This window comes from Dufourea novaeangliae, unplaced genomic scaffold (genome assembly GCF_001272555.1).
Source record: "Dufourea novaeangliae isolate 0120121106 unplaced genomic scaffold, ASM127255v1 scaffold108, whole genome shotgun sequence".
NCBI lineage: Eukaryota > Metazoa > Arthropoda > Insecta > Hymenoptera > Halictidae > Dufourea > Dufourea novaeangliae.
The window spans coordinates 4,083,132-4,108,384 of NW_015374014.1; the positions used below are offsets into that span (position 1 = coordinate 4,083,132).

At 38.1% G+C, this 25,253-nt stretch overlaps 1 protein-coding gene across 1 annotated transcript in view; it reads left to right on the forward strand.

Moving 5' to 3' along the window:
• Positions 1-435: 435 nt before the first annotated feature.
• Positions 436-25,253, forward strand: part of LOC107188746 — a 45,655-nt gene continuing 20,837 nt past the window's right edge. Inside the window, exon 1 of the mRNA XM_015577092.1 lies at positions 436-3,808. Coding sequence (XP_015432578.1) covers positions 558-3,808 — 3,251 coding nt within the window. The 5' untranslated portion in view covers positions 436-557. The remainder of the gene's footprint in view (positions 3,809-25,253) is intronic.

Here is a 25,253-nt window from a genome sequence, read left to right on the forward strand (position 1 = left end):
CTTGCGCGCGGAAGATAAGGCAAGAAAGAATTCCGCGGTCGACGAGAGAAAGAGAAAGAGAGAGAAAGAGTGAGAGAGAGAGAGAGAGAGAGAGAGCGTGGCTTATGTGTCCGGTGCATCTAGCTCGCGGAAGTGTTCGGTCGACAATGTCAATGCCCTCGAGATCGATCGTTGCTTGCTCGAAACTGACTTGTTTGTTAATGGACGGTGAGAAATTGACTTCGGGGTGAATCGAGACCGGCTAAGGGGGTGGTGGTGTGAGTTCGAACCCACCCGTGAGCTAATTACTTAGTCGATGAAGCCATGTGCCAGTAGAATATCATCGCTGAGCGGAGAATGTAATCGCGATTTTAGGAGACTGTCCGTTTGGAATCACGCAGAGTGTACTCTCTTAGGCTTTTAGAATATACTCGAAGATCGTATTCCGCGCGGTACTCGTTCCTTGACAAGTTGATAGTAATTATACCGAACAACTGGAAGAAAGGTGAGGTTCGTTGGCAGAAGAAGTCGTCTCAGTGGACGAGTGGCAGAGTAATAACAGCTCGTTGGATGGAGTGATGAGCGGGGCCCCTGCACGGGGCATAGCGCCCCGTCGTCAAAGACGTCATCATCATCACCATCATCACCACCACCACCACCATCAGAAACACCAAAAGCAGCAGCTCAGAGACGAAGAGCGGAGGGCCTCGCAGAGGGAACAGAGGATCGTCGAGGTGCGATGCGAGGATTACGACAAGAGGAATCGTATCAAGCTGACGAAGACGGCGCAGGGATGGCGTTCGATACCGAGGACAGCCTCGAACATGTACTCGACGAGCTTGGGGGTCACCTCCCAAAAGACGAGCTGCACCGACACATCGAACACCACCGACAGGAGCGACGAGAAGGAGATCGGGAAGGAAGCGACGATGAATCTTCAACATATCTCTACGAAAGAGTTGACAAATGGACGGACCAATGGTTTGGTCACCAAGGACGGTGTTGGAACGAAGAGGAGTTACGATGAGATTAATCGAACTACCGAGCATCGACGGGATTACGGGTATCCGTTGGACAATTTGAGAAATAACGCGAGAACAAAAGCGACTTGGGACGAAGAACGACGAAGGGTGCCGTGTTCAGACGACGACGATGAGGAGGGTGATGACGACGACGAGGAGGATGAGGACGATGACGACGAAGAAGACGACGACGACGAAGGGGCGGAAGAGGAGAATAGATTCGAGAAAGAGCTGGCTAGGGGCAACGGGAGAAGTAAGCTCGAAAGGCTGCAGAAGGACAAGTTACTGCAGCCGCGAGTGGTGCTGGAACAGCTACACTTTTCTCAATTGCCCGAGGGCGTTCATCAGAATGTCCTTCAGAGTCAAGGAAACGACAAGAAGGGGCAAAACGAGGATGATGTTATTGCCGTTGAGAAGAAGGCGGCGGTAGATTGCGAAAAAAGACGACACATTAACAAGGCGGACATTCAAGACATACTGAATATGATAGATGCGACCGCTTCGCCAGTTCTAGCTACTGATACCCCTAGCGCCGATCTGCCTGTCGACTCCACGAAAACATACGAGATACTCGGCGAGAATCTTCATGGTAAATCCTCCGACGGAAAGATCAGAGATTCGAATTCTAGATTACTGGAATTATCGAGCAAAATGACCGAACAGTCGATGAGAAGCTCGATGTCCAGCTATCAGCGCGAAGACACCGATAAAATCCGTGATGATCCTGTCGATGATAGAATCGAGATACACGACGAGAAAATTCCGAACCATGGTGTCCAGAGCGACAGAGAGAAGAAGCCTCGAATCAGAAACGATGTGACCATCGTTCCCAAAAAGAATAACTCCGATTCGAAGTTGTGCAAAGTCGCGGAGGCAGACGGTGGTCTTGGAAATCGTGCGAAGTGCAAATCGAACACTCGTACAAAATACCAGAATATGGTAACGACGTACGACGACACGCAGTTAGAAACTGAGGACGAGCGACCAGACGAGCCCGGTGAACCAATCAAAATAGACTATAACGATAGTTCAAAAATTCTAAACGCACTCAGGAATACTCCGGGTCTTTCGGTTTCTATAACGAGAAACCACACGCCGGAAAGTACGAAGAACAACGCGACAAACTTGACCAGACCATCGTCGAAAGCTTCCTCGTCGAGCCGATCACCGGACTCCCAGGCGGAATCTGCGGAGAGGATGCTGAAAAGCGCAGATTCCGCGACAGAGAGGCATAGAACGTCGTCCCCACCGAAGAATTTTCCTGGCCTGTCCATCATCATACCGAGCTATCGATATAGAAATCCTCATTCGGCCGCGACACACTCGATTTCTCCGAGTACGAAATCGCGGGTCGAGTCCCCGGAGAGTACCGTGAATTTCACGAAAAACGAAGGGTACACGGACGAATCGAAATTGGACGGTTTCCCACACGAGGAGGACCAGGTCGAAAGGGACATGGAGGAGGACATCGAAGATGATTGCGACTCGCAGGTGCTGGAGGATCTGAGGCGACAGAAGGCCGACTCGTTGGCGTACGAGTCCGACTACTTTCACAGGCAGAACACGGGGAATCCGGAGGATCGGGGAACACCTCTGGAGAGCACGAAGAACCAGGCCCAGTGGATCAGCTCGAGCAGGAACAGCGAGGCTCAAGCGAAATGCAAATATCAGGATGTAGAACACTTCGACGAGCAAGTCCTGGAGGAGCTACGCACCCGGGGCACCGTTGTTTCCCCGCAGCCGAGTGGAATTCCGTGTTCCCCGGCGTCCAGGAGGCCCTCGTCCGCGTACCTCGAGAGGTTGCTACCTAGTCCCCCGTGTTCGGTGTCCTGTTCCGAGGACGCGAAGAACGATATAACATTGAAAGGTATTCTGTCGTCCCCTAACCAGCTGGAGGTGAGAAACTACGAGAAGCAGAAAGAGATATCGAATCGTTGCGATCAGATACCGAGCGAGCATCATACCATTCGGCTGGATCAGCCGAGGGATGCCGAGAAGTCGGGCGCACGAAAGGGGAACAGAAGCTTCCATGACCGATTGACCGTTCACAATCAAGAAATGAGAAACTCCGGCAGACCGATGTCCAGCGGTGACATTCACAGCACCTATTTGATGTTGGATCGTGGCGCGCCAAAGAGGCCAATGTCCGCCGAATGGTCGAACGGCAGACAGAAGAATCAGTCGGGTATTTATCAAAAATCTACGGAAAAACATCGTGGACACGCGATGGATGAAGTAGCGACCTCAAGTAGTACGGATAAGCTTCTCGATCCTGCTAGTCAGCTCAGAGAGTTGATCGAGGCTTCTGGACACTTGATACCGGATCCTCTTCTGGTACCCAGGGACTATTTGCCAGGACTCGCAGCTGCCCCAGCTACAGAGATCCCGAAATTACTGGCCTCCAGGCCGGAGCTTAGACTACCGGAGGCGTTGACCAGACCGGATCTACTGAGGGATCCGGATTTATTGGTAATATCACTGGCTCATCTTCAGCACGTTCTGGACCACGGCGAGGGCCCGGTATCCAGATCACGACAGTCCCATCCGAGGCTTAGCATCGGGGCGAACAAAGGGTCCGGTCACGCGAACAACGGGGCGAGAAACGGATCGCACACGAGACCGAAACTAAGCTGCAAACCGATCGGCACGCTAATGCCGGCGCCGATCGATCTGTCCAGCAGTCGACGAACCAGTCCTTATCCGCCGTTGCTTAGGGTGCGAAGCGGATTACTTAAGCAGGAACCGGAAGTCAGCTCTACGGCCAGCTCGCCCGATGACTCGCAACTCTGGCATCCTCTATTCGGCAGGTAATTCTTACTTTTTCGTTGTTTCGTGTCTGTGCCACTAGAAAAACGATCGTTTTATTGCATGACGTTCGAAATGGTTGTTCAGGGTGTGTGGTAATACTAGTAATTTTTGTAGGGAGTATTGATTTGCAAAAAAGTTTGTAAAGGTATTTGATAAATCATTGCTTTGGTATGGTAATTCTTTTACTTTTGATTTGAAGGAAGTTCTACTTTGACGGGTTTTTCCTAATAATCAGATATAGTTAACCCTGTAGTGCACACGTGGACAAAAATCTTATTAGTGCTACACATAAAATTAATTAAACAGTTCATAAGATTAAATAATTGTTTGCCAAATATAGACTTTTTGAGGAAGAAGTATTATTTTGTTATATAAATTGGAATCTCCACTTTTAAACAATTAAAGATAGCGAAGTAATTATTATATCTTTTATTCGTTATTCGAAATTCTTTATCTAGATAATGAATCTGCCCACATCCGACTTTAACGAAGGTATATTTTATTAATGAATATTTATTACCAAAGACGTATTTTATTAATGAACATTTATTAACGAAGTAATATAACTGGACGATAACCACTTTCGTATTCATTAGCTTTTATATCCATTACGTACTCCATTTGATATTTATACTTTCTTTTGATACAAAGTATATATCGTAACCAAGAGTATCGATACTAAAAATATTTGGTATCGAAACGAAAGTATCCATTATTCACTTGTATTTACTTGCATCGGTTCATGCCTAAGCATAGGCTTCCCAGGTTCAAAGTGTGCTCTATAGGGTTAATATGTTTATGATACATTTAATAGCAAGTTTAGTTGAAAAAGTAATTATTAGGTACAGTGGAAAATTTAAGAATCTTGTTGGTGTGGAATGTTAAATGTGTAAATATTTAAAATATATTTAGTGATTCTAGAAGTCTTGATATCAATTTCTGTTAGATTGTTGTGAAACGAATTATTGAAATTGATTAATCATATAATTTTCATTATTGTCAACTAATTCTTTTGCATGACAATTCCACTTTGTTCCAATGGAATGGAGTCAAGATCTTTGTATGTATGGGAATCGGTCTAAATGATTTTTAGAATTCAAAAAGATACAAAAGAAAGAAAACACACATGGCTACGAAGATATTTGAAACATTCTGAGTGGATAAAGTTGTTACATCAGCCTACATCTGCATGCTTACCAAAGAATATCAGGAAAGCCAATATATTCTAAAATAAAACTCCACCTTTCGAAAATACAACGTTTCCCATTGGGTCGAGTCATAAATAACTTCTCCTAGAAGCGACGAAAACTTAGTAAGAAACAACTGAATAATAAGAATAACAAAAATAATTATATTCCTAGCCGTAGAAAATATCAAATTTAGATTAATATTAATTAAAACACTAAAGACAACAAAAATTATCAAAATTTAAAATAAAATTAATTGAACTACGGTAATTACAAGATAGCGGGAGTTGTATATAATTCGTTCTTATTTAAAGGGAACACTTTTAAGGTGCCATAAACAAGTCCTTAACAATATTTTATTTTCATTCAATAGTTACATACTTATAGAGATGCTTGTTTATTTGGATGTTTTCGTACATGAAAATGCAAAGTTGTGTAATAAGTAATAAGATTTTCACCTCATTAGTTAAAGGTTAACTCAACATTATTTTTTCGAACTTTTCAAATCCGTCAAATGTATCCAAACGATCATTAGCACGCGATTATCATTTAAGTAGAATGTGACCGTGCAGATCAGCCACCGCGACGCGCTTACAATAGCTCATCCAATATTTCAATCGTTAAATTCGCAAAGCGAAGAAATAACCGCCTTACGTCTTGAATAACGAACTTGAGTCGCTCGAGACCCAGACTTCAACTTTATGCTAAAACACAGGTTAAACATTTCGAAGAAATGTTTATTTGGAATTTCGGTATGGGTCAGAAATGACCCGGCTCTGCTTTCAACGGGTTAATACGTTAAGTGTCAAGCGACAGTTGTTTACAAATGTTAGATAATTTTGCAAATAATGTTACAAAGAAAATATAAAATGATGTCGGGACAGATAGTGCTACAAATCCGATTATCATTTTCATGTCGTGAAACAAGATATTGAGTTGGTTAGAATGTAATCTGTCATTTCTGCAATAGAAAACGCTATTTTTATTTCAATACAAATCACTACTCCTCATGGGAGTTGCCAGGGGGCAGGGAGGGGGGGTCTTGCCACCCCTCTGGACGGAAAAAGTGGTTCTTGCACTACACTAGATGAAAAAAATTGAATTTTGCCCCCCGCCCCCTGCGGACTGATGACCTGGCTATGCCCATGCAGCTCCTAATTAATAAACTATACACATATTCTCAAAGTTGACACTTCAACGCGTCGTTTAAAAAGAAAATCATTACGATTGCATTAAATTTTCTTGAATTGACCTCGTTTTAAAAATAGGCAACGAGAAGGTGTACTTTCTAGCAATTATGCTTTTTCTTATTTCCGTTCGCTACAGCACCATCAACATGTATGGCAAATCATTTTATGTTTTTTTTGTACATCGTTTTTTTTTTCAGAAATAAAAAAGCATAATTACTCGAAAGTACACCTTTTCGTCACTCATTTTCAAAACAAGGTTAATTCAAGAAAGTCTAACGCGATCGTGAAAGTTTCTATTTTGAATAATGTGTTGAAATGTCAGCTTCCAGAATATGTATTATATTTTACTGGTTAGGAGCAGTGTTTTGCATAGAAAAACAAAAAAAAAATCCTTTACTGCGGAAATGAGAAATTACTTCGTGGTCAACCCAGGATTATTTTCTACATTTCACAGTAATTCATCACCTATGACCGACACGGCACTTACCGTGTTAAGGAAACACGAGTAATTCATTGAAAGGGCGCAGAGTTTCGTGACAGTCTGTCGCGTACAGTGTTAACAGAACGCGTGACTTACATCGCCTCGCGAGGCAACGTTTCACATGTTGGAATTGAAGTGAAAAACACGTTATACGGTCGAGGTGTCGTTGATATTATTCAAAACGGGACAGAACCGTGATACATCGGAACCGTCGTGCTCCGTCCCGAACCGCCACACGTCCCTTTTTACTTCGTCCAACCCGCTTTGCCCACAAGCTTTTCCGCCCATGGTCTTTCGATCGATGTCTCCATGAAACAGGGCCGCATTCGAACATTTTCACCACGTTTATACGTCGGTAAACACGGCTGAGCAACAACTCCAATAGGCCAAAAGCGTAAGAACGAACCATTGTTTCGCGTACGTTCGCGCAAACGAGACGAAACGAAACGCTATTCAGGCTCATTCTTTCGCCACCCCTCGCAGTACATGGGAACAGGGAATGTTACTCGATAAAGATAATTATGCGCGGTTATTTTGTTTATTTTCTGGTATGCAAACGAAGAGAGGGAATCATCGTATGAAATATGTCGGTGTATGAAATACGTCTGGTTAAGCGCGACGACTGTAATTAACGCCAGAGAGGAAGAGAGAGAGAGAAAGAAAGGGAGGAAAGGAGAAAGGGTAGAAAAAAGAGACAGCATTATGAAATGCATATAAAATTGAGTGTCCATGGATTAACCTTCCGTCGCATCTGCAATCTGCATCTAGAAGCGGAATTAACTTGCAGACGCGACGTTGCCGGTTAAAAAGGAGGATGTCAAAGCGTAGGACAGCGACACTCGAGACCATTGTCTGAGGGGGGAGAAAATGTCGTTGTTCGATGACAAAGCGGTGGTTATTATTTGAAGGTTTTCAAGGAAACAGTATTCCAGACGACGGGAATGTATCGGGTTGGTGAAAAAGAATCGTCGCGTTAGTAAAAGACAAAGTAATATATAGGGTGATGAATAGAGAGGGTTTAAGACTTTTAGGGGTTTATAGTTAGGGATAAACCGGTAAGGTATCGATACTTTTACTCATAACTTGTATCAAAAATAAGTATCGCATTAAAAATATCGATACCTATTTGTATTGAAAGAAAATGAATACAAAGTCTTTTTTTTATTAATATGATATATTTTAACTAGAGTTGAGCAGAATATTCGAATAATACATAGTGAAAAGTTGCAGTATCTAAGGACGGCATCCTGAGCTTTAAACAGTTAATGAGATTAAATAATTGTTTACCAAATATCGAGTTTTCCAGGAAGAAGTATTATTTTTTTATAAAAATTGCAATTTCCACGTTTAAACGTTTAAAAATGATAAGGTACTTTTTTATCTTTTATTCGTTATTCGAAATTCTTTATCTAGATAATGAATTTGTCCATCTCCCATTTTAACGAAAATGTATTTTATTAACGAACATTTATTAACAAAGTAATATAACTGGACAACAACCACCTTCACATTCATTAGCTTTCATATCCATTACTCGCTCCATTTGATACGAGTACATTTTTTCGATACCGAGTCTACATCGCAACCGAAAGTATCGATACTAAAAATACTCGGTATTGAAACGAAAGTATCGATTACTTGCCTGTATTTACTTGGATCGGTTCATCCCTATTTATAGTACTCCGGGAAAGAAGTAAAAAATATCTAATCAACGTATTACAGCCACCTCCATAAATTGCAGATTTTACGACTTTAACTGTATTTTTTATAATTACATACGCTAAGTGTAATTATTGTGTATGTTTTTAGGGGAACTTTGTTAATTCAAAATTATCCTGTGTGAAAACCTTGATATTTGTAATTTTATTTTCATACAAACACAAGAAAACATATTTTTCGTAATGTGGCTCTGATATTTGATCACCTCATTGTAGGTCTTAGAATTAATCCTTTCGGTATAAAATTAACTTTCAAATACACGAGTGTTCGATATCGTAAGTTAGCCTCTTCGCAATATATTGAATGTAAACAGAAAAATTGTTTAGAAGTACATTAATTCGAGCTGATATGAGAACAAGCAATACAAGATGCAGAAGGAATAATGGAAATTGTACGCAGATGTGAGTTTTGTATTGAAATATGAGGAAGACAGATGGAACATCTGTAACAAATGTGAACAAACTCTTTTGTATTTTTCTTTGAAAGAATTTATTTTATGACCTATATCGATTACACATTTTTTACTCCTCTCGGTGAGCACTATAAACCTTCTAAAGTCTTAGGTCATTTTTTATTATATTTTTGATGAATCAAAATTTTTATCGGTAAATTTTATATGTTTCGTTCTGAAAGAAGATATTGAAAGTGGAGTACTATGATGAATAAGTAAATATGCCACTGAATTGTTAGAATATGTGAACGTATAGATCCATGAGTAGGTCCATCTTCGATAGTGCTCTGTTTTTAACAAAATGTACGTTTCTGTTTACATTTCATTTATGACTTAAAATTCAATGACGATTGATTCGTCATAAAACTGGAAAAAGTGACACATCTACACGTTTGATGAATCTACATGACGTAATAAACGTTTGTAATGTTTTTAAAGTCTTTTGCCACATTTATAACGAAGAATTTTGTAGATTCAAAATTCACTTTTTCTATTAAGAGAACATCATAACGCATAAATATCTAAAAAGTCGAATATGGGTTGGAAATTTATTTCTTTTGTTTATAGTTTTACTAAACACATAAAGTACATACTTTATATTTTTAGTCAAATATAAAGCAGAAACCTTCTTACATTTGAATATATCTTTTGTCATAGTTTGTTTTTCTAATTCATGTATTATAAACGCAAAAATATCAACAGTCTCTTTATTATATTCTAGCAACAGGTATTGTACAGTAAAAAAAGCGTTTCTTTTCAAATTAAACAGATTGAGTTATTTTAGAGTCGCAAATTCCTATAAGAAATAGTATTTTACAGTCATTTCTTTAGTCTTTTGGGTAAAAAGGTCAAAATTAATATTCAGCAGCTGATGCAACGTGTAAGCTATCTAATTAAAGAACGAATTATGCGTGATCTACGAATGAACACTGGAGACAGACAGAACATTCTACGCGAAGCGTTCAGTCTGTCAACATAGAGATGTTGCATCCACGACATCGTAACAGTGGATAATTAAATGTCAACGTTCCGTAACGCAAGTATTATTCACTAAATGATGAAATTTCAAATCTAGTGGACTAAAAATTCTACGCGTACCCTATCTGCTTTGACGCGCCAGACGCATGTGTGTGGGAAGATTTTTCATTACTTTCATTCCAATTAATTTTAAATGTCTCTCATTCTTAATTTATATATAGTTTAAACGAAAAACATCTTTTGAAAAATCTTAATTCTAAAGAATCTCAAAAATATAAAAAATAAAAAATATTTAAGAAATCTAGAAAATTTGAAAACCCAAAAATCTACAGTATCTAAATTTTCTTGTAACAATACAAAAGAATACGAAATAAAGTCATAATATTACTGTAGATAATTCAACCTTCAACATTTTTCTCGATCTAACCGAACCCACCCAATGACTCAGGAATATACATATGGGTCATTCCGTCATTCCACGCGAAATCGGACACTTTTTGGAACACCATTTCGGATTTTGAGATTTCGCGTGGAATGACCCATATCCAACGAGAATTCAAATTCAATTCATCGAAAACTGAGCATCCGGGAAAAGAATATCATTGTATTTTCTAAACATATCCTTGCATGTGGACTCTATGCTTCGTTTTTAAAACCAATCGCGGAGTACTCTGTGTTTAAAAATACCAATCCTTTTAACTTTCTTACTGTCCAATATTGCAAGACTTGCAATTAAGCACTTAACCTTTGATCGGGACACGGTTCACCCGTCACCGAACTGTTTATACTACTGTTATACTATAATATTTAATGTCACCTTATACATATACACATACTACCCCTGGTAACAAATTTTTGCTTGAACAAACTAAACGTCTAATGTAAATCTTACATTCGTGCTGACTGTAAATATGTTTTTACTAATAGCGAACGAAATAGAAAGGAATAGGCTTTATTTTTGTAAAATATTAATATAAACTTGGATATCTTTGTTTATGTACAAAATACAAAACAACACGATTAAATAGAAATCAAAAAAACTGTTTAATCATCTGTAGGAGGTTGAAGAAAGATTCCTTTCTCTTTAGTTAATCCCAAAATGCTACCAAACACAAATTTTTCATTGGTATGGAATAATTATAAGAATTCATCAAAAAACATGGTGACTTTATAAAAATTTCGGCCAGTATAGCATGACGGTACTAGAAAAAAGATGCATTGACCTTGAAAAAATACAAGAAATCTAAAAAAAGAACTATAATTAAAATGCTATACATATAATCCATTAAAAAGTGTTTTGATATCACTAATAGGTAATAAGTTATTCTATAGTAGTATTAATATGTTCGTGAAATCATGTAATGGGTCACAATTGACCCAACCGTTGTCTGATACGATTTATTATTCCGAGGATCAATCGTAAAGCCAAAGTTACACATGAATGACCGGCAACGTTTCGCTAAACGAGCGTCTTGCCCTTGTCACTTTCGCCACTCGATCCCTCGTCTCGATCGTCGACCGCGAAGGACAATTAAACTTCGATCCCGTGCGCTCGTAATCGTTACCGTCGGACAATTAAATTTCCATTGGGATCGCGCTCGCGCGCGTACCTATATGTCGCGATACTTTATGCATACGGAACGGGAAAGGAGACGGTGTCAGGGTGTTTTGCAAGTCCGCGACGGACGAAGGTGGCGCACGGTGATAGGTACAACACGGTCGGTGATAGTGCGATCATTTGCATTTTAATACCTACCCGCAATACACAGCTCTCTCGCAGACTCCACCTCCTCGGTTCGCGTCAGCCGTGTGTGTTCACGACCGCGGTTAAATATTCAGGCGAGATCGAATCCGACGAACGTGCTCGTTCTGACACCTCCTGAATCGATCCACCGTGACCAATACACCGTCTTCCTTGCGACAGCAATTACGGTAGAACTCCATTTATCCAAACTCCATTTAGTGGAACTCTGTTGCGGATTTATACGATGGATTACAGTAAATCATCGATGAGTGCTCGAAGGCTCCTCGGCACTGAGTGTTCAGACGTCATCCCCACCACTGGGCGCATCGCTGGCTTCACGGACGACCTCCCCCAGTGGTGGGGATGACGTCTGAACACTAGGGATGAACCGATCCAACCAAATATAAGTTAATGATCGGTACGTTTCAATACTGAGTATTTTTAAGATCGATAGTTTCGGTTGCGATAGACTAGGTACTAGTACACTAGTATACTTGGTGTCGAGAAAAAGTACTCAGATCGAACGGAGCGAGTAATCAATATGATAGCTGATGAGTGTGAAGGTAGTTGTTGCCAGTTGTATTACTTTGTTAATAAATGTTCGTTAAGAAAATATGTCTTCGTGAACATCATAGGCAAATTCATTATCTAGATAAATAGTTTCGAAGAACGAATATAAGATAAAAAAGAACTTCGTCGTTTTTAATCGTTTAAGCGTAGAAATTCCAATTTTTATAAGAAAATAATACTTTCTAAACAAGTCGACATTTGGCAAACAATTCTTTAATCTTGTTAATTGTTTAAAGCTCAGGATGACGTCCCTAGATACTGCAGTTTTCCACTATGTCTTATTCGAATAAAATTCTACTCAACTCTGGTTAAAATATAGTATACAGGGACCACGCGATTATTGACTGATTGTTGATCCACGATTAGTGTCCAGGCGTCATCCCCACCACTGGGGGGGGGGGGCGTGGAACCCAGCAAGCGCATACTTTGTTGCCCCGACGTACCGAGGCGGCTTCAGTGGGACAATACTAATGCAACGATAAAACTTTTTTATTTTTGGTCCTTTATTAATAAAACTTTTATGAACATATTGGTGAAATTTTGTCTCATTAAAATGATACCAAACACGACACAATTTGGATCATAGTTACTTATGATTTATCAGAAGCGATAATGAACGAATATGAACTGTTAACACTTTCTACATGACAATGGAGATATGATGTATATAAGATCATATCATACATGTAAATATGATCCAAATTATGTCGTATTTGGTATCATTTTAATCAAAAAAATCTCACCAATATACTAGTCGAGGTTTCATTAACAACGAATCAGAAATAAAAAAGTTTCAACGTTGGATTAGCGTTGTCTCACCGATACCCGGGAATGTAATCTTTTTTGACTCGTGAATGGGAAGCCGTCTCGGCGCGCCGTGCAACAATGTATGCGCTCGATAGACTCGACGGACTGAGCGGGGGGATTTACGACGATTAGTCGATGCGTTCAATCGCCAGCGACTGCCCAGAGAGCTGCCGACGAATTAAATGTAGCTGGATCACCTCCAGTCACGCGTACTTTTACTATTGGCCGAAACGGTACACGCACAATCGGACTGTGTGGTCAGCTATAATGTAATCATTGGTCGGCGAGATCGTCGCAGGCGGGCCACGCAGTAGAGTCGAGTGGAAACAGAAGCTTTCTCCTATTTTTCAATCGCTTGTCCTTTTTTATGTTCCTTATACTACAAAGGCGAGTTGCCGAAGCTCGAGCTTCAGGCAAAAAACGTATTCACGACGGTCAGAAATGTTTTGCGTAGTCCACGATTATTGTCCTGACGCGGACCCGAGTTCGGGACGATAATCGCGAGGCCCCTATGTTAATAAAAAAGAACTTCGTATTCATTTTCCTTCGATACCAGTAAGTGTTGATACTTTTGATACAGATACTAAGTAAATGTCGATACTTTTTTTTATACAAGTTATCAGTAAAAGTATCGATACCTTGACTGTATTGGTTTATCCCTATTAAACACTCAGTGCTGAAGAGCCTTTAAATACTTATCGATGATTTACTGTATTTCATTGTATCTTGTTTTGGATCAATCCGTTTAAGGAGTTCATCTTGAGATAAGGGCTTGGATGATGCGGGTAGAAATGTTGGAATCGTCTCGTTAGAATAAGAACCTTTACTCCCTGTACTTTACTCTGCCCGACTAACATCACGACGACTGACAATAAAATGTCCAATGCGAACCTTTTTAGCCATTTAACTCCTAGTGTTTCACTTGTGCAACACTCGTTTAAAAAAAGCGTGAAATTCTGTCGCTGATTAATATCTGAGTTTTTTCAGTACGGATCCGAAGTTTATTGATGTGAAATAGTTTTCGGTTTGTAAATTCAAGTATTCCCTCGTTTTTATCGTTATTATTAATTTAATACCGATATTTTCGATTTCAAAATACCCAGATACAACATATATATCAGTCTCATAATTTTGAAGTAACGATTTAAAGCTCTGGACGTTAAAGAGTTAAGACGCCTTTTGCCACCGTTTATCTTTGGGGTGGTCCACGTAAGATGCAAAGGTGACAATCGCTGAGTCATTTCCCATCAGTACCACGTGCTTAGCCCACTCTAGGCACTGTGAAATCCCAACGAGATGAGAAAACGGCGAGTGGCCGGAACACTTCGACGTCTAGAAATCTTCGAAGTCTAAGTCTTCGAAAATGTGTGCGTTTTCTAGTGGTGCATCCTGGTTCATACCCAATTTATTACAATTGCCCTGGTTGGCCTACGTAATGCACCATCTGGTGCAGGGAAATCCTATTATATGAACGATCCAGTTATAGTAACTGTTTTGTTCCTAATGGGTTCAGATAAATGAAGTTCTACTTGTACAGGTGGAACTGTACAGTTCTACTGTACCTGGTTAGAGAATTGAGGAAATCTCCGAATAACACGGTGTTGTTACACGGTTAAAGAATTGTATAAAATAGTATGGTTTTGTTGTTCTTTTTGGAACCTAATACTATGTTGGTTGCGTGCACATATCAGTTCTGAATTTCGTATAAAATGGTAATTTGTAAGAATCTAACCACCGTATTGTATTATACGAGGGTTACTTGTAGAAGGTACTGTAAATTAAGAAATTTGAAATCCGTCGTTCCGAAGGATTTGGTAATTCTAGCATTAAATAACAATTACAAGTGAATATTACATTTCATTTTAATATCACGGGTCGACCCGTTACCATAAAAACTATCTTCCAAATCATACAGTAGACAATAAATAGAAATGTAAGCTTCGACATTCACAAAATCCAGACAACTAAATTTAGGAATCATTATTCATACAATCGCCACTATATCCACGCCTATCTTTCTCAAACAAAATACTTTCGTTCCAAAGAAAATAGTACTAAACAGTTCACGCAGCTACCCGTCTATTTTACTTCGACCCGCAGTTCACAAGTTCTACACCGAGCGTATTTCACCGTCGTGTAATAGAATAATTGGTGAAGGGAGAACGCTTCGATCGCGTAGATCAGATCGTTCGTTCCGAGACGAACAGCCCGAATTCCTGAACTTTCTAGTAGCTGATCCTTGCGGGTAGCACCCGAGACCGAAGTAGATCGAGCCGGCTGTGTCTCGCTGGGCGATATTTATTCGACGACGACGAACGTCTGCCATACTAATTCTTACGAGCAAGAAATTTCTGAACGGTCTGGAATAGAATGCTCGTAGGTGACTCGAAGAATCGGTCAGTAGAATCGTTTAGAGAATTACTCCTGGGTTGATCCGTCGATGTTCTTCTCACGAGACGGTCGATTTCTGATGGCCGATCTTGTAACACGTGACTCCTAATTGGTGATCGAGACTTCTCTAATTAGGACTGCGTGTTCCACGATCAGCAATTGGCACGACACGAAAGTGGGTCATGTGGTGGCTTCGCCGTTTCGCCCCACAGTTCGTTGTAGACGACGACGGTATTGCGCAAGCAGACATCTCGAATTCATAGTCCTCGTCGCGGTTCGAGGGATTGACCAAGGTGTCTCTAATATAAACGTCGCAAACAGCCGGATCCTTAACCCATTCATTTCCAAGTTATTTAACCATTACAAAATAATATTTTATTCTATGTTTTATTTATATATTATTAGGTTGTTTAGTGCCTTTATATTGCGGGAAACAACCCATTTTAATTGATATAATTTCCTAGAAACTTCGTAGCGTTTTTAACGGCGGAGTTACAATATATATTTTTTAATCTGTACGATATTTTTATTGACTACTTTTTTTTACAATTTCTTCTTATTTTTGAATTAATTTCATTGCACCCGTTATATACAACCTGCTTCTATATTCTCAATTCGAAGGTTTTTCTTATGGGATATTCTAGCGATTTAAAGGAATAATCATCTGATGGGGCGAAGTCTAATTAATTGGCTAGATGCTATAAAATCTTCTAATGGAAATAGTCTAATTTTTTTTACTACTTTGATGGTACGTAATGAGAATGGACTTTGTGCTTTTTTATACGTTTTGTCGGTATATCTCACAGAACGCAAAAAAAAAAACGATCAGTAACTTCTACAGCAAATACATTTAGTACACCTGAAAAATAGTATCTGTTCACCATATCAAACAGTTGCTCTTCGCGTAGTAAAAATATAACTAAGACACTGTGCTCGAAACGCTACGAACTTTCCGAACGACCTAATTCATGGCATATAAATGATTCACAAGAACATTTCAATATTTGGAAAGCGTTTAATGCCATTCATCATACGTTGCCATTTGGCAACGTTTTTGCTTTTATGACAGTTATGTATCATAATTTTACATTATAAAGTTATTGTGCACACTAAAACCCATTTTTACACGTCAGTCTTTAAATCGTTCTTTAAATTAAAAATCCTTTAAATTTTTAAACATTCTTTGACGCGTTCGATGTGATAGACTACTAACAATTTTTGTGAATCTTATTGGTAGGCTGTCGATATTTGTGCAAACATGCATTTTTATACTCTGGAATCAAACAGAAATTTATTTACCCTGTTAAGGGTTTTATTATATAATTAAGAATATATTTACCTTCTGAATCTTATTCAATAAATTGTTGCATTTCTACTTCATGAAATAAACTTGGTCTAACTTAAAATCAAATTAAGGAAATATATTTATATATTGCTCGATTGTTACATATGTAAACTACTGATATCAAATTAATTTCCTAGTTTCTCTGATAAAGAATATTATTAAAAATTAAAGTCTGAGTTTGAGCAAACTGACCCAAACAATGCACGAGGATTAAAGCTAATTAAACTTTATATGTACTATGCTATAAATACATAAAATCCGTAGTCTAGAAATTTAATTTTGCACAAAAGCGATTATTGCTACTTCCGTCGAGAAAACATTTCTCTATAAGAATGATCTATTAACGGTGACGTCGTTTTCTCTATATTATTCAGAATATTCGCTCACGAAGCAGAAAAAGTGACAACGAACTTTTCTAGTTGAAATTAAGTGCCCAGAAAGCTTGGTTTATCAATGAACGGAGAAAAGAAACATCATGAAAAATTCAACTTACTTATAAGTGAACGTAATTCTCGAGTTACGAGAACGTTGCCGTTCGTCTTAATTGAACCTTAATTAAAATAATTTTCAAGTTTCCAACTTGCCGTACGTTTCTATGGAAAAGTCGTTACTTACGATTCAGCATAAGTCGTTACCTCCCTGAAATTCCTCCATTGTCCCCGTTACGCCTTATAATATCGTCCTCATTAAAATTACCTTCATTGTCGGGCGCCCCGACGGGATCTGGCGGAAACTTTTATTTCGTATTTACACGGTGTGCAGGAAACGTCACACGAAAACACGATTACGGACCTAGTGTCCTCGAGAATATTATTGGTTATTTGATCGTAAAAAATTTCCTTGTCGTTAGACAGTTTAGAACCGCAGAACGGAAATTATGTGGAGATTAAAAAGCACTTTACGCTATCGTTATTCTCAGCGGGTATCATTTAGTCTGTAAAATATAACGTTTTTTATTCTTCGAACGTGCCACTGATGAGCATAAATTTGTCCATTAAAAAGAGTCTAGACTGGCGTGTCGCAGTTTTTGAATTTGCATAAATACAAAAAGTGGCTGTCATTCGTTTAGCTTTTTTTTCCTTGTACTTGAATAGATTTTTCAAACGTAATAATACACAAATAAAAACTATAAGTTTCGTTACTTTACATAATGGTGCTGGTTATGTAGCTTTTTCTAGAAATTTTTGGCACTAATTGTAAAATTACTGAGCACGTTACGTTATTCTAAAATATTTCTAATTTTTTTTTAATATGCTTAATATTTATTTTATAAATAAGTAACGTTCATCGCAATTGCGTTAATTACTATAATTAAATATTTCTGGACAGGCCTAGTATTATCATCCGGGAAATGCTATTCATACAAACAAAAAGTAAAAGGGTAGACGAATACTTCAAATTATAAGAGGCTAAACTTTTCCATTGCTACATGATTATTAGACCGGGAATTGTATACGCGTAAGAAATAGAAAAGCATGTATATAAAACGCAAAAAAACACAAAAGTTTATCCCAGATTTATAACATTACCTTATTTTTAACCCTTTGCGCTCTAATTGGAAGACATCATGGCGCCCTTTTCGAACGATAAAAGTGTTCCTTACCAACAAATATTTATAAACACCCACGATTTAACTTTCATTTCTTTAATAACTGTAATTATTAACCCAGATTTTATTATAATAGAAAAAACTTCCGTTTCACGAAGATGTGTAGCTCAACAATCGTTGAAATACATTATCCATCAGTACCAACAATACATATTTCAAAACTAGATCTCCCATAAACATTCACCAATCATACCCCCGAAGCAACCTAACTGCGCTCCAAACCATTTCTCGATCCATCAAACAGTTCGAAATTGATCACATGGTGAAGGCTACTTAGGTCGGCCATCTTGGAACAGACGCTTTGCTCTAATAAACTCATTTTATTGACGGAAACAAACCGCCAAACGTCTAGTCATCCTCTCAAACGTAGCAAATTGTGATCAGTTTGAATAAAACCGGGTGCTAAATCGTCAGTTTGTACTTTCATCGAAAGGAAATTCATGTTTCGGGACTCTAGAGGAGCCAAACAAACGGCAGACCTCAACAATCGCCGAAATAAATTACCTGTCCGTACCAACATCTACGTAAGAATAATTCAGAACACAAATCTCCTACAAACATCCACCAATCATACCCTCGAAGCAACCTAACTTCCGAACCATTTCTCGATTCTCCAAACAGTTCGAAATTGATCACGTGGTGAAGGCTACTTAGGTCGGCCATCTTGGAACAGACGCTTTGCTCTAATAAACACGTTTTATTGACGGAAACAGACCACCAAGCATTTAATAATCCCTCGAAACTTAATGAACCCCAGTCGATTTGAATAAAACAGGGTGTTAAATCATCTGGGTGTACTTTAATCGAGAGAAAATTCCTGTTTTCGATCTGTAGACGAGTGAAACGACAGATGGCCGATTCAGGCACGAGGCAAAATCGAGAATATGTTTATGTTCCACGGTGGTTAGGCACGGCGCAAAGGCGAATGGATATTTTATTGTGACGCGACGGCACGGCGCGGCGTCGCGACGCTAGGCTACCCAGCATCGAGCGCGGCTTTCGCTCTGGCGGAGCACTTGTGTAAATAGCATTAGGATGCTACACTCTGCGCTCGCGGCGAGCGGACGGCTTTAATGAGCGAGAGGAGGTATTAAAGGAGGGTTCTCATGTGACGACACGAACGTTCATCGATCGCACGCCGACGGGAATTCGAAAGCCGCAGGCCAACGGCTGTGGCGGGGGGGGGGGGGGGGGGGGGGAGGTGTAGGAAATTAAAATCAGGGCTCGTTTTAACGTTTCGCCTACGTCGAACGACGGAATTGTTTCCGTTTCGACGCGACAAATTGCGTCCATCTCGAGCCGGATCCTGCGGTAAATATTGTCGCGATCTAAAACGTGCCAACGATGAAGCGTCCCCCTTCATTTTTCTCTGGTATTCGAAGCTGCAAGCGATTAACGGTTTCCTTCTCCTTCTGCGCAAACATTGTGACGTTTAATTCGTTTGACTATTCGATTAATTTTTTACCTAGTTTAACCCTGAACTGGTTGAATGGAAGTCTTATTACTTATTATCAGACATTTACAGAATATCCGGATTGTTTAAAGTTCAATATAGTAAAAAGGTTCAGAAAATTTATTTAGGTCTTCTTCTGTTTATTGCGAACCTGTTAGAACCCTTAACAAGGTAAATCAATTTTTGTTTGCGTCCAGTTTGGAGAAATTATTCAGGAAATTCTGCGTTTGAATAAAACTTCATAGATTGTTTTATTATACCAAATTTTAGATGATCGTGTACGCGACAAATGCATGAAATCCACAGTCTAGTGATGAAATAACACTTCAACTTTCATGTCAGTTACTACATATACAGCTTTCGTAGTTTTATGAGTCTTTTAAGTGTTTTTAGCAACTTTTGTATAATATGAACGTACATTTGTGACAGTTCTCCAACTGACTATTGCAAGTTTATCAAACCGTATGGAACTTAATCACATATATTGTGTTTAACATTTTATTATAATTATTCATTTTAAGATACAGACTCAAATGTGTCACTCTAGTGACATGGCTGTCAAAGCATTGATGGTTACATGATACCACAAAATTTCGATAGAAAGAAGTAATGTTAAAAGTATTTTGTTTAGGTGTATTTTCAGTATTGAGTCATATTTCTTGAAACAAAAGAATTGTGTCTTTATTACGCACGAAGTATATTTTTTTATATTTCCTTTGGACGATTTTCAACGCACAGTGACATTCCACATTACAATGTGTGTAACACTGAAGAGTAGTGTGCCAATTTATCTGTAAATAGACTGTACGATAAAGCGAGTACAGAATACAATAGCTCTTAATTTATAACTTACGTTAATGAAATTTAATATGCAATTAATTGGATCGGGAAAATACACAAAACTCAGTGTAAGAGTCTAAGGACAGATAAATAATGTAATAACATTATAATTTTTTCTCTATTGAATTTATTTTTGAATAATTAATATTACATAAAGGTTTATCCTAATTATACAACGTTGTTTAACGAAATGCTAGTCCAAAACAAAAAGTACACATTTCTAATACTAAATCATTCTATCAGCTGTACCAGTGAACATCCACCATTTATTCTAATATTACCGAAATACAATGCTTAATTCTTCTTTCAACCATTTTCTACCATGAAACAACACGGCCTTTATTACACAGAAAAGAATACATTTACAGAAGAGACAGGAATAAAAATAAAAAGGATACCTATATATAGAACTAGAATATAACAAGAAGGGTAAAGGTGAGGCGAAGCTCAGCCTATTACTATAATTTACATACAATACATTGTCCTTTACTCTTTGTTCGGAACACAAAAGTGGTGTAGACTACTAAAGAAACAATAAGTAACTTTGTGAACGTAGTCTAAATTTTCATCTCTTCTGAGATCGGTAGCAAATGTAGTTCGAAGTCGTCAATACTGATACACACTCCTAATATAAGGTGAGTGCAAAAGTTTCGATTAATAATTTTAATTATAATTTAATAATAATTTAATGAAATGAAAAATGATTCTTTTACAATATATTTATTTTCAATAGAAATTTGTGTTCTAATGGATAAATTTTTGAATATCATTATTATTGAATTTATATATTAAATTGCATCAGAAATATTTTTACAGTCAAACAATAAAACATTTTTAGTTCCAAACAATTATTTACTGTGTGACAGTGATATCAACACATCAAATTCGATGTATTAATACATATATAAACCATTACATTTTGACAAATTCAGTATTTATTTTCGAGGAAATCAGACGCCGTTTCAGAGAAAGATATTTTAAAATGAAACAGTGTTCCCAGCTTATTGAAAAAAAATGTTGGATTCCTTATCAGTATACCTGATATATTAACATAATTTTGTATTGTTTCCACAATATCAAGACGAACATATCCACATAGAAATCATCCAAACTTTTACACTGACCCAATATTTCAATTCTTCCCAACGTCGCCCAACGATAGTTCCGACACAGGTCCCTTTTTTCCCCTTTCCAAAGCTTTCCCCAAAAAATTTTGTGTCATGATGCCATACGAATGCCTAAACTTAGTCTATAGATGCAAGAATCTATAGGTAAAATATGGATTTCCAAAAAAGGTCGAAAATTTGAATTTAGTTCGTGTTTTTACGGTTTCGGATCACTGTGAGTCGATTTCACGGTGCAATCCTCTATCGTGTTCAAGTTCGACGAGAAACGGGCCACGTATGTCGATCACTCGGGTCAGAATTTGAAGGCCCCGCGATGAAAAATTGTATCGAGGTGTCTGTCAAAGCTGGCCTAGGGAATCCACGAGGTTGGCCACGATTTACGATACGTCCAGTTGGATCGGTCGATGCTCGTCGGCCCTGAAGGCTCACCTCGCCTACGTCCACGCCCACGTTTCCACCGCAAAAACGGGGAGAGGGAGAGAGAAAGAGAAAGATAGAGAGATAAAAAGGTAAAAGACGGCGAAAACTTGTCTCCATCTCTCTCTCTCTCCATCTCCTCATCTGGATCTCCACGCTGCCACTGTGTTTTCTCTCTTTCTCTCTGCGTTTATCCGAGCCTCTTTAAATTCTTCCCTTTTTTTTATCCCCTTCCGCTTCAATCTCGCTCCGTCGTTTTTTTTTTTCGTTTTTCCGTACATTTCCATCCGTATATTTCTAATTGGTTTCCTCATTTACCATTGTTACCTCTCGTTGTCCACTTTATATCCCTTCTCAAAATTTTATTTCACTTATTTAGTTGTATATACGCGTGCATTGATTCTCGTTTGCATTCATTTTAACCCAAAATGAATGATTGATTTATATATATCTTTTCTCATAGACATTTGTATATCGATTTCACATTAATAGTTGACACACGTGAGAATCTAGCAATAGGTAAACGTGTTTTGTCGACCCGACCTTGACTCTGGAAAAATTTCTGTTCTAGAAATTTTCTTTTCTCTAGTTCAGTGTTGTAGACCACTAGATTATTAAACCAGTAATCTTTTAACCACTAGAACTATTAAACCACTAGACTGCCAGACCACTAGTGTTCTATACCACTAGAACATTAGAATTCCAAAAGCAGTCGAAATAATTCTTCCAAAGTAGTCGAAAAATTTCTTTCGAAATTTCAAAGAATTCCGAAGGCAGTTGAAAGTTCGTTTATAAATTTGCACATCTTTAGAACGCTGTCATTTTTATCGATCCGATAGAAGTGGACATGCGTTCTTCATCGGCAGTTCGAGGATTGAACCGTTCACAGGCCAAAGTGATGAACTCCACTTTTTCAATTTTTTTTCTTCATATTTTCATGCTAAAGTACTTGATTGATGCTCGGTTATAAATTTATTAATTATCTCTACTTATTGTTTTCCAGAGTTAATCGCTCCGGCCAATGAACGACTCAGTTAAGATAATTAGACGCGTCCCGAGGGTTCGATTGCTAGAAATGACCTTTCTGGTCGGTTTCGTGCTGGGTTCTTGAGTCATGTTCGCGAGTCGTCGTTGATGTGAATGTCCCTTTAGAAATGGATCGATGGATACGAGCGGCGGAGCCGACTCGAGGAAAGAAGAATCGGCTTGAAAGCGTCCCGCGGCTCCTTCGATCGATGAATTTCAAGGTTTCTTTTCTTAATCCCATTGAATCGTTAAATGTACATTTACGACCCCGTCTCTCAAACAAGAGGGACTGATACCGATTCCGTCGATGTGCTTCTCGACGGGAATAAAATCACCTTTTGTTCGACACGTAAGTACGATTTCAAAGAATAAGTTTCGTGGCATTGGTATTACATTTCTCTGGAATTCTCGTTATGGGATTACTAAGAAACGCTGGAAACTGATGGTTTTTACGGGAGTGTAAAGAAGTGAAAAAAGTGTCGTGTCACTTAGGAAGTCATTGCAGTTATGGGGACGGTATGATACAATATTTTTGTAGTTCAATTTTAAGAAGCCAGACATACATTCCAAATAAAGTCTGTGTCGAACATTATCGATGTCGTCATTAATATTTTGTTATCAAGTATTCTGTATCAAATTTTGTCACTAAATTATTCATATTAATATTATTCACTGATTCACGCTCGTTTCCGTGAAAGTGTTTTTGTCAACTTTTGTAAACATATTCATGCAATAAAAACTCACTTCAATTTATATTTACTGATTAACGGATAGTTATAATAAAAATTCCATTACTTCGTCCGGTTTTAATTATTGGTTGTAGAAGCATGACTCATTACCTAAAGAATTAAGTAGATTACGCAAACATTAGCGCGTTCTTGAGTAAGCATTACCGATTGCATAACCAGGCTTCCTTCACTTGACGTATTCGATCGATATTAACCATTTCGAGGGAAAGTATTTCTCAATTTGAATATCTGCAAAAAAAGAGACTTCAGGAAATGCCAGTGGATACCCAGTATTATTAGTATGTTTTCTACACAGACCTTCTGTACTCTGTTTTTTATCGTTCCACGTTAAACTCTCGTAAATTCAGTTATACACAGTGACAGAAAAATCGAAAAAGTAATCTTTCCTAATCGTCCATTTTGCATAAAAGTACGCCTCGGCTACTAAATTGGTATCACGATATCGATCTTGATTGTATTCTCCGACAGAGGGCTGTAATCAAGATGAGTACACTGTGTAATATTCTTTGGCTTTAAATTAATGCAGCATAACACGGGATAATGGCGTAGTTACATTCTTATGACTTCGAGATACATCTTTACGCCGACAATGAGCGTTTTCATACAACGTTTGTACTGTAATTAATTGTGGGAATCTTTTTATATAAATCGAAGGAATTGTTTATGTATCTAAATACTTATTTAATGGTATTTATTACTACATTCTCATTATATCATTGATGAAAATGTATAATACGAATATAATAGGGAAAAACGAAGCTAATTGTTATATATTTCTATTTTTTATTTTTTATCTTTTTGGATTCAATATTCACTACTATTAATGACTCCTACTTAAAGTACATTTTTACATACGTTTTTCTACCAATCACCCTTACTTCATATAATTGAACCAAAACTATGACCTTCAAAAAGTTCATTTTGGAGGTCGAAACGTCTCTTGTATCAAAGGCTTCCAAGACGGGGCTAGTTGTTACACTATATAGGGGTTAAGTATCTACAATGTTAAATTTTGAAACAGAGGTTAATTATACGTAATACAATTATATTTCCTTGAACAAGATTACTTTAATTACCGTAAAAATCAAGTATACTAAATAAATCGCCATTATCTAATTTTCTGTAAGAAGCCATTAATGACTTCAGATCACGTTGAAAGTTTCCAGCTTGTTCCTCATTAGGATCATGTTTGACAAAAGGATAAGACCTTCATTCAATACCTTTCATAAAAAAACTGTTTCATAGAATTTGGGTCGATCGTGTTAAATCAAAACGAATTGTGTAAAAAGGTTTTCTAATTCGTGTTAAATCAAATTTGTGTAAAAACAGAATTGGGTGTATTCTTTGCAACGGAGTAAAA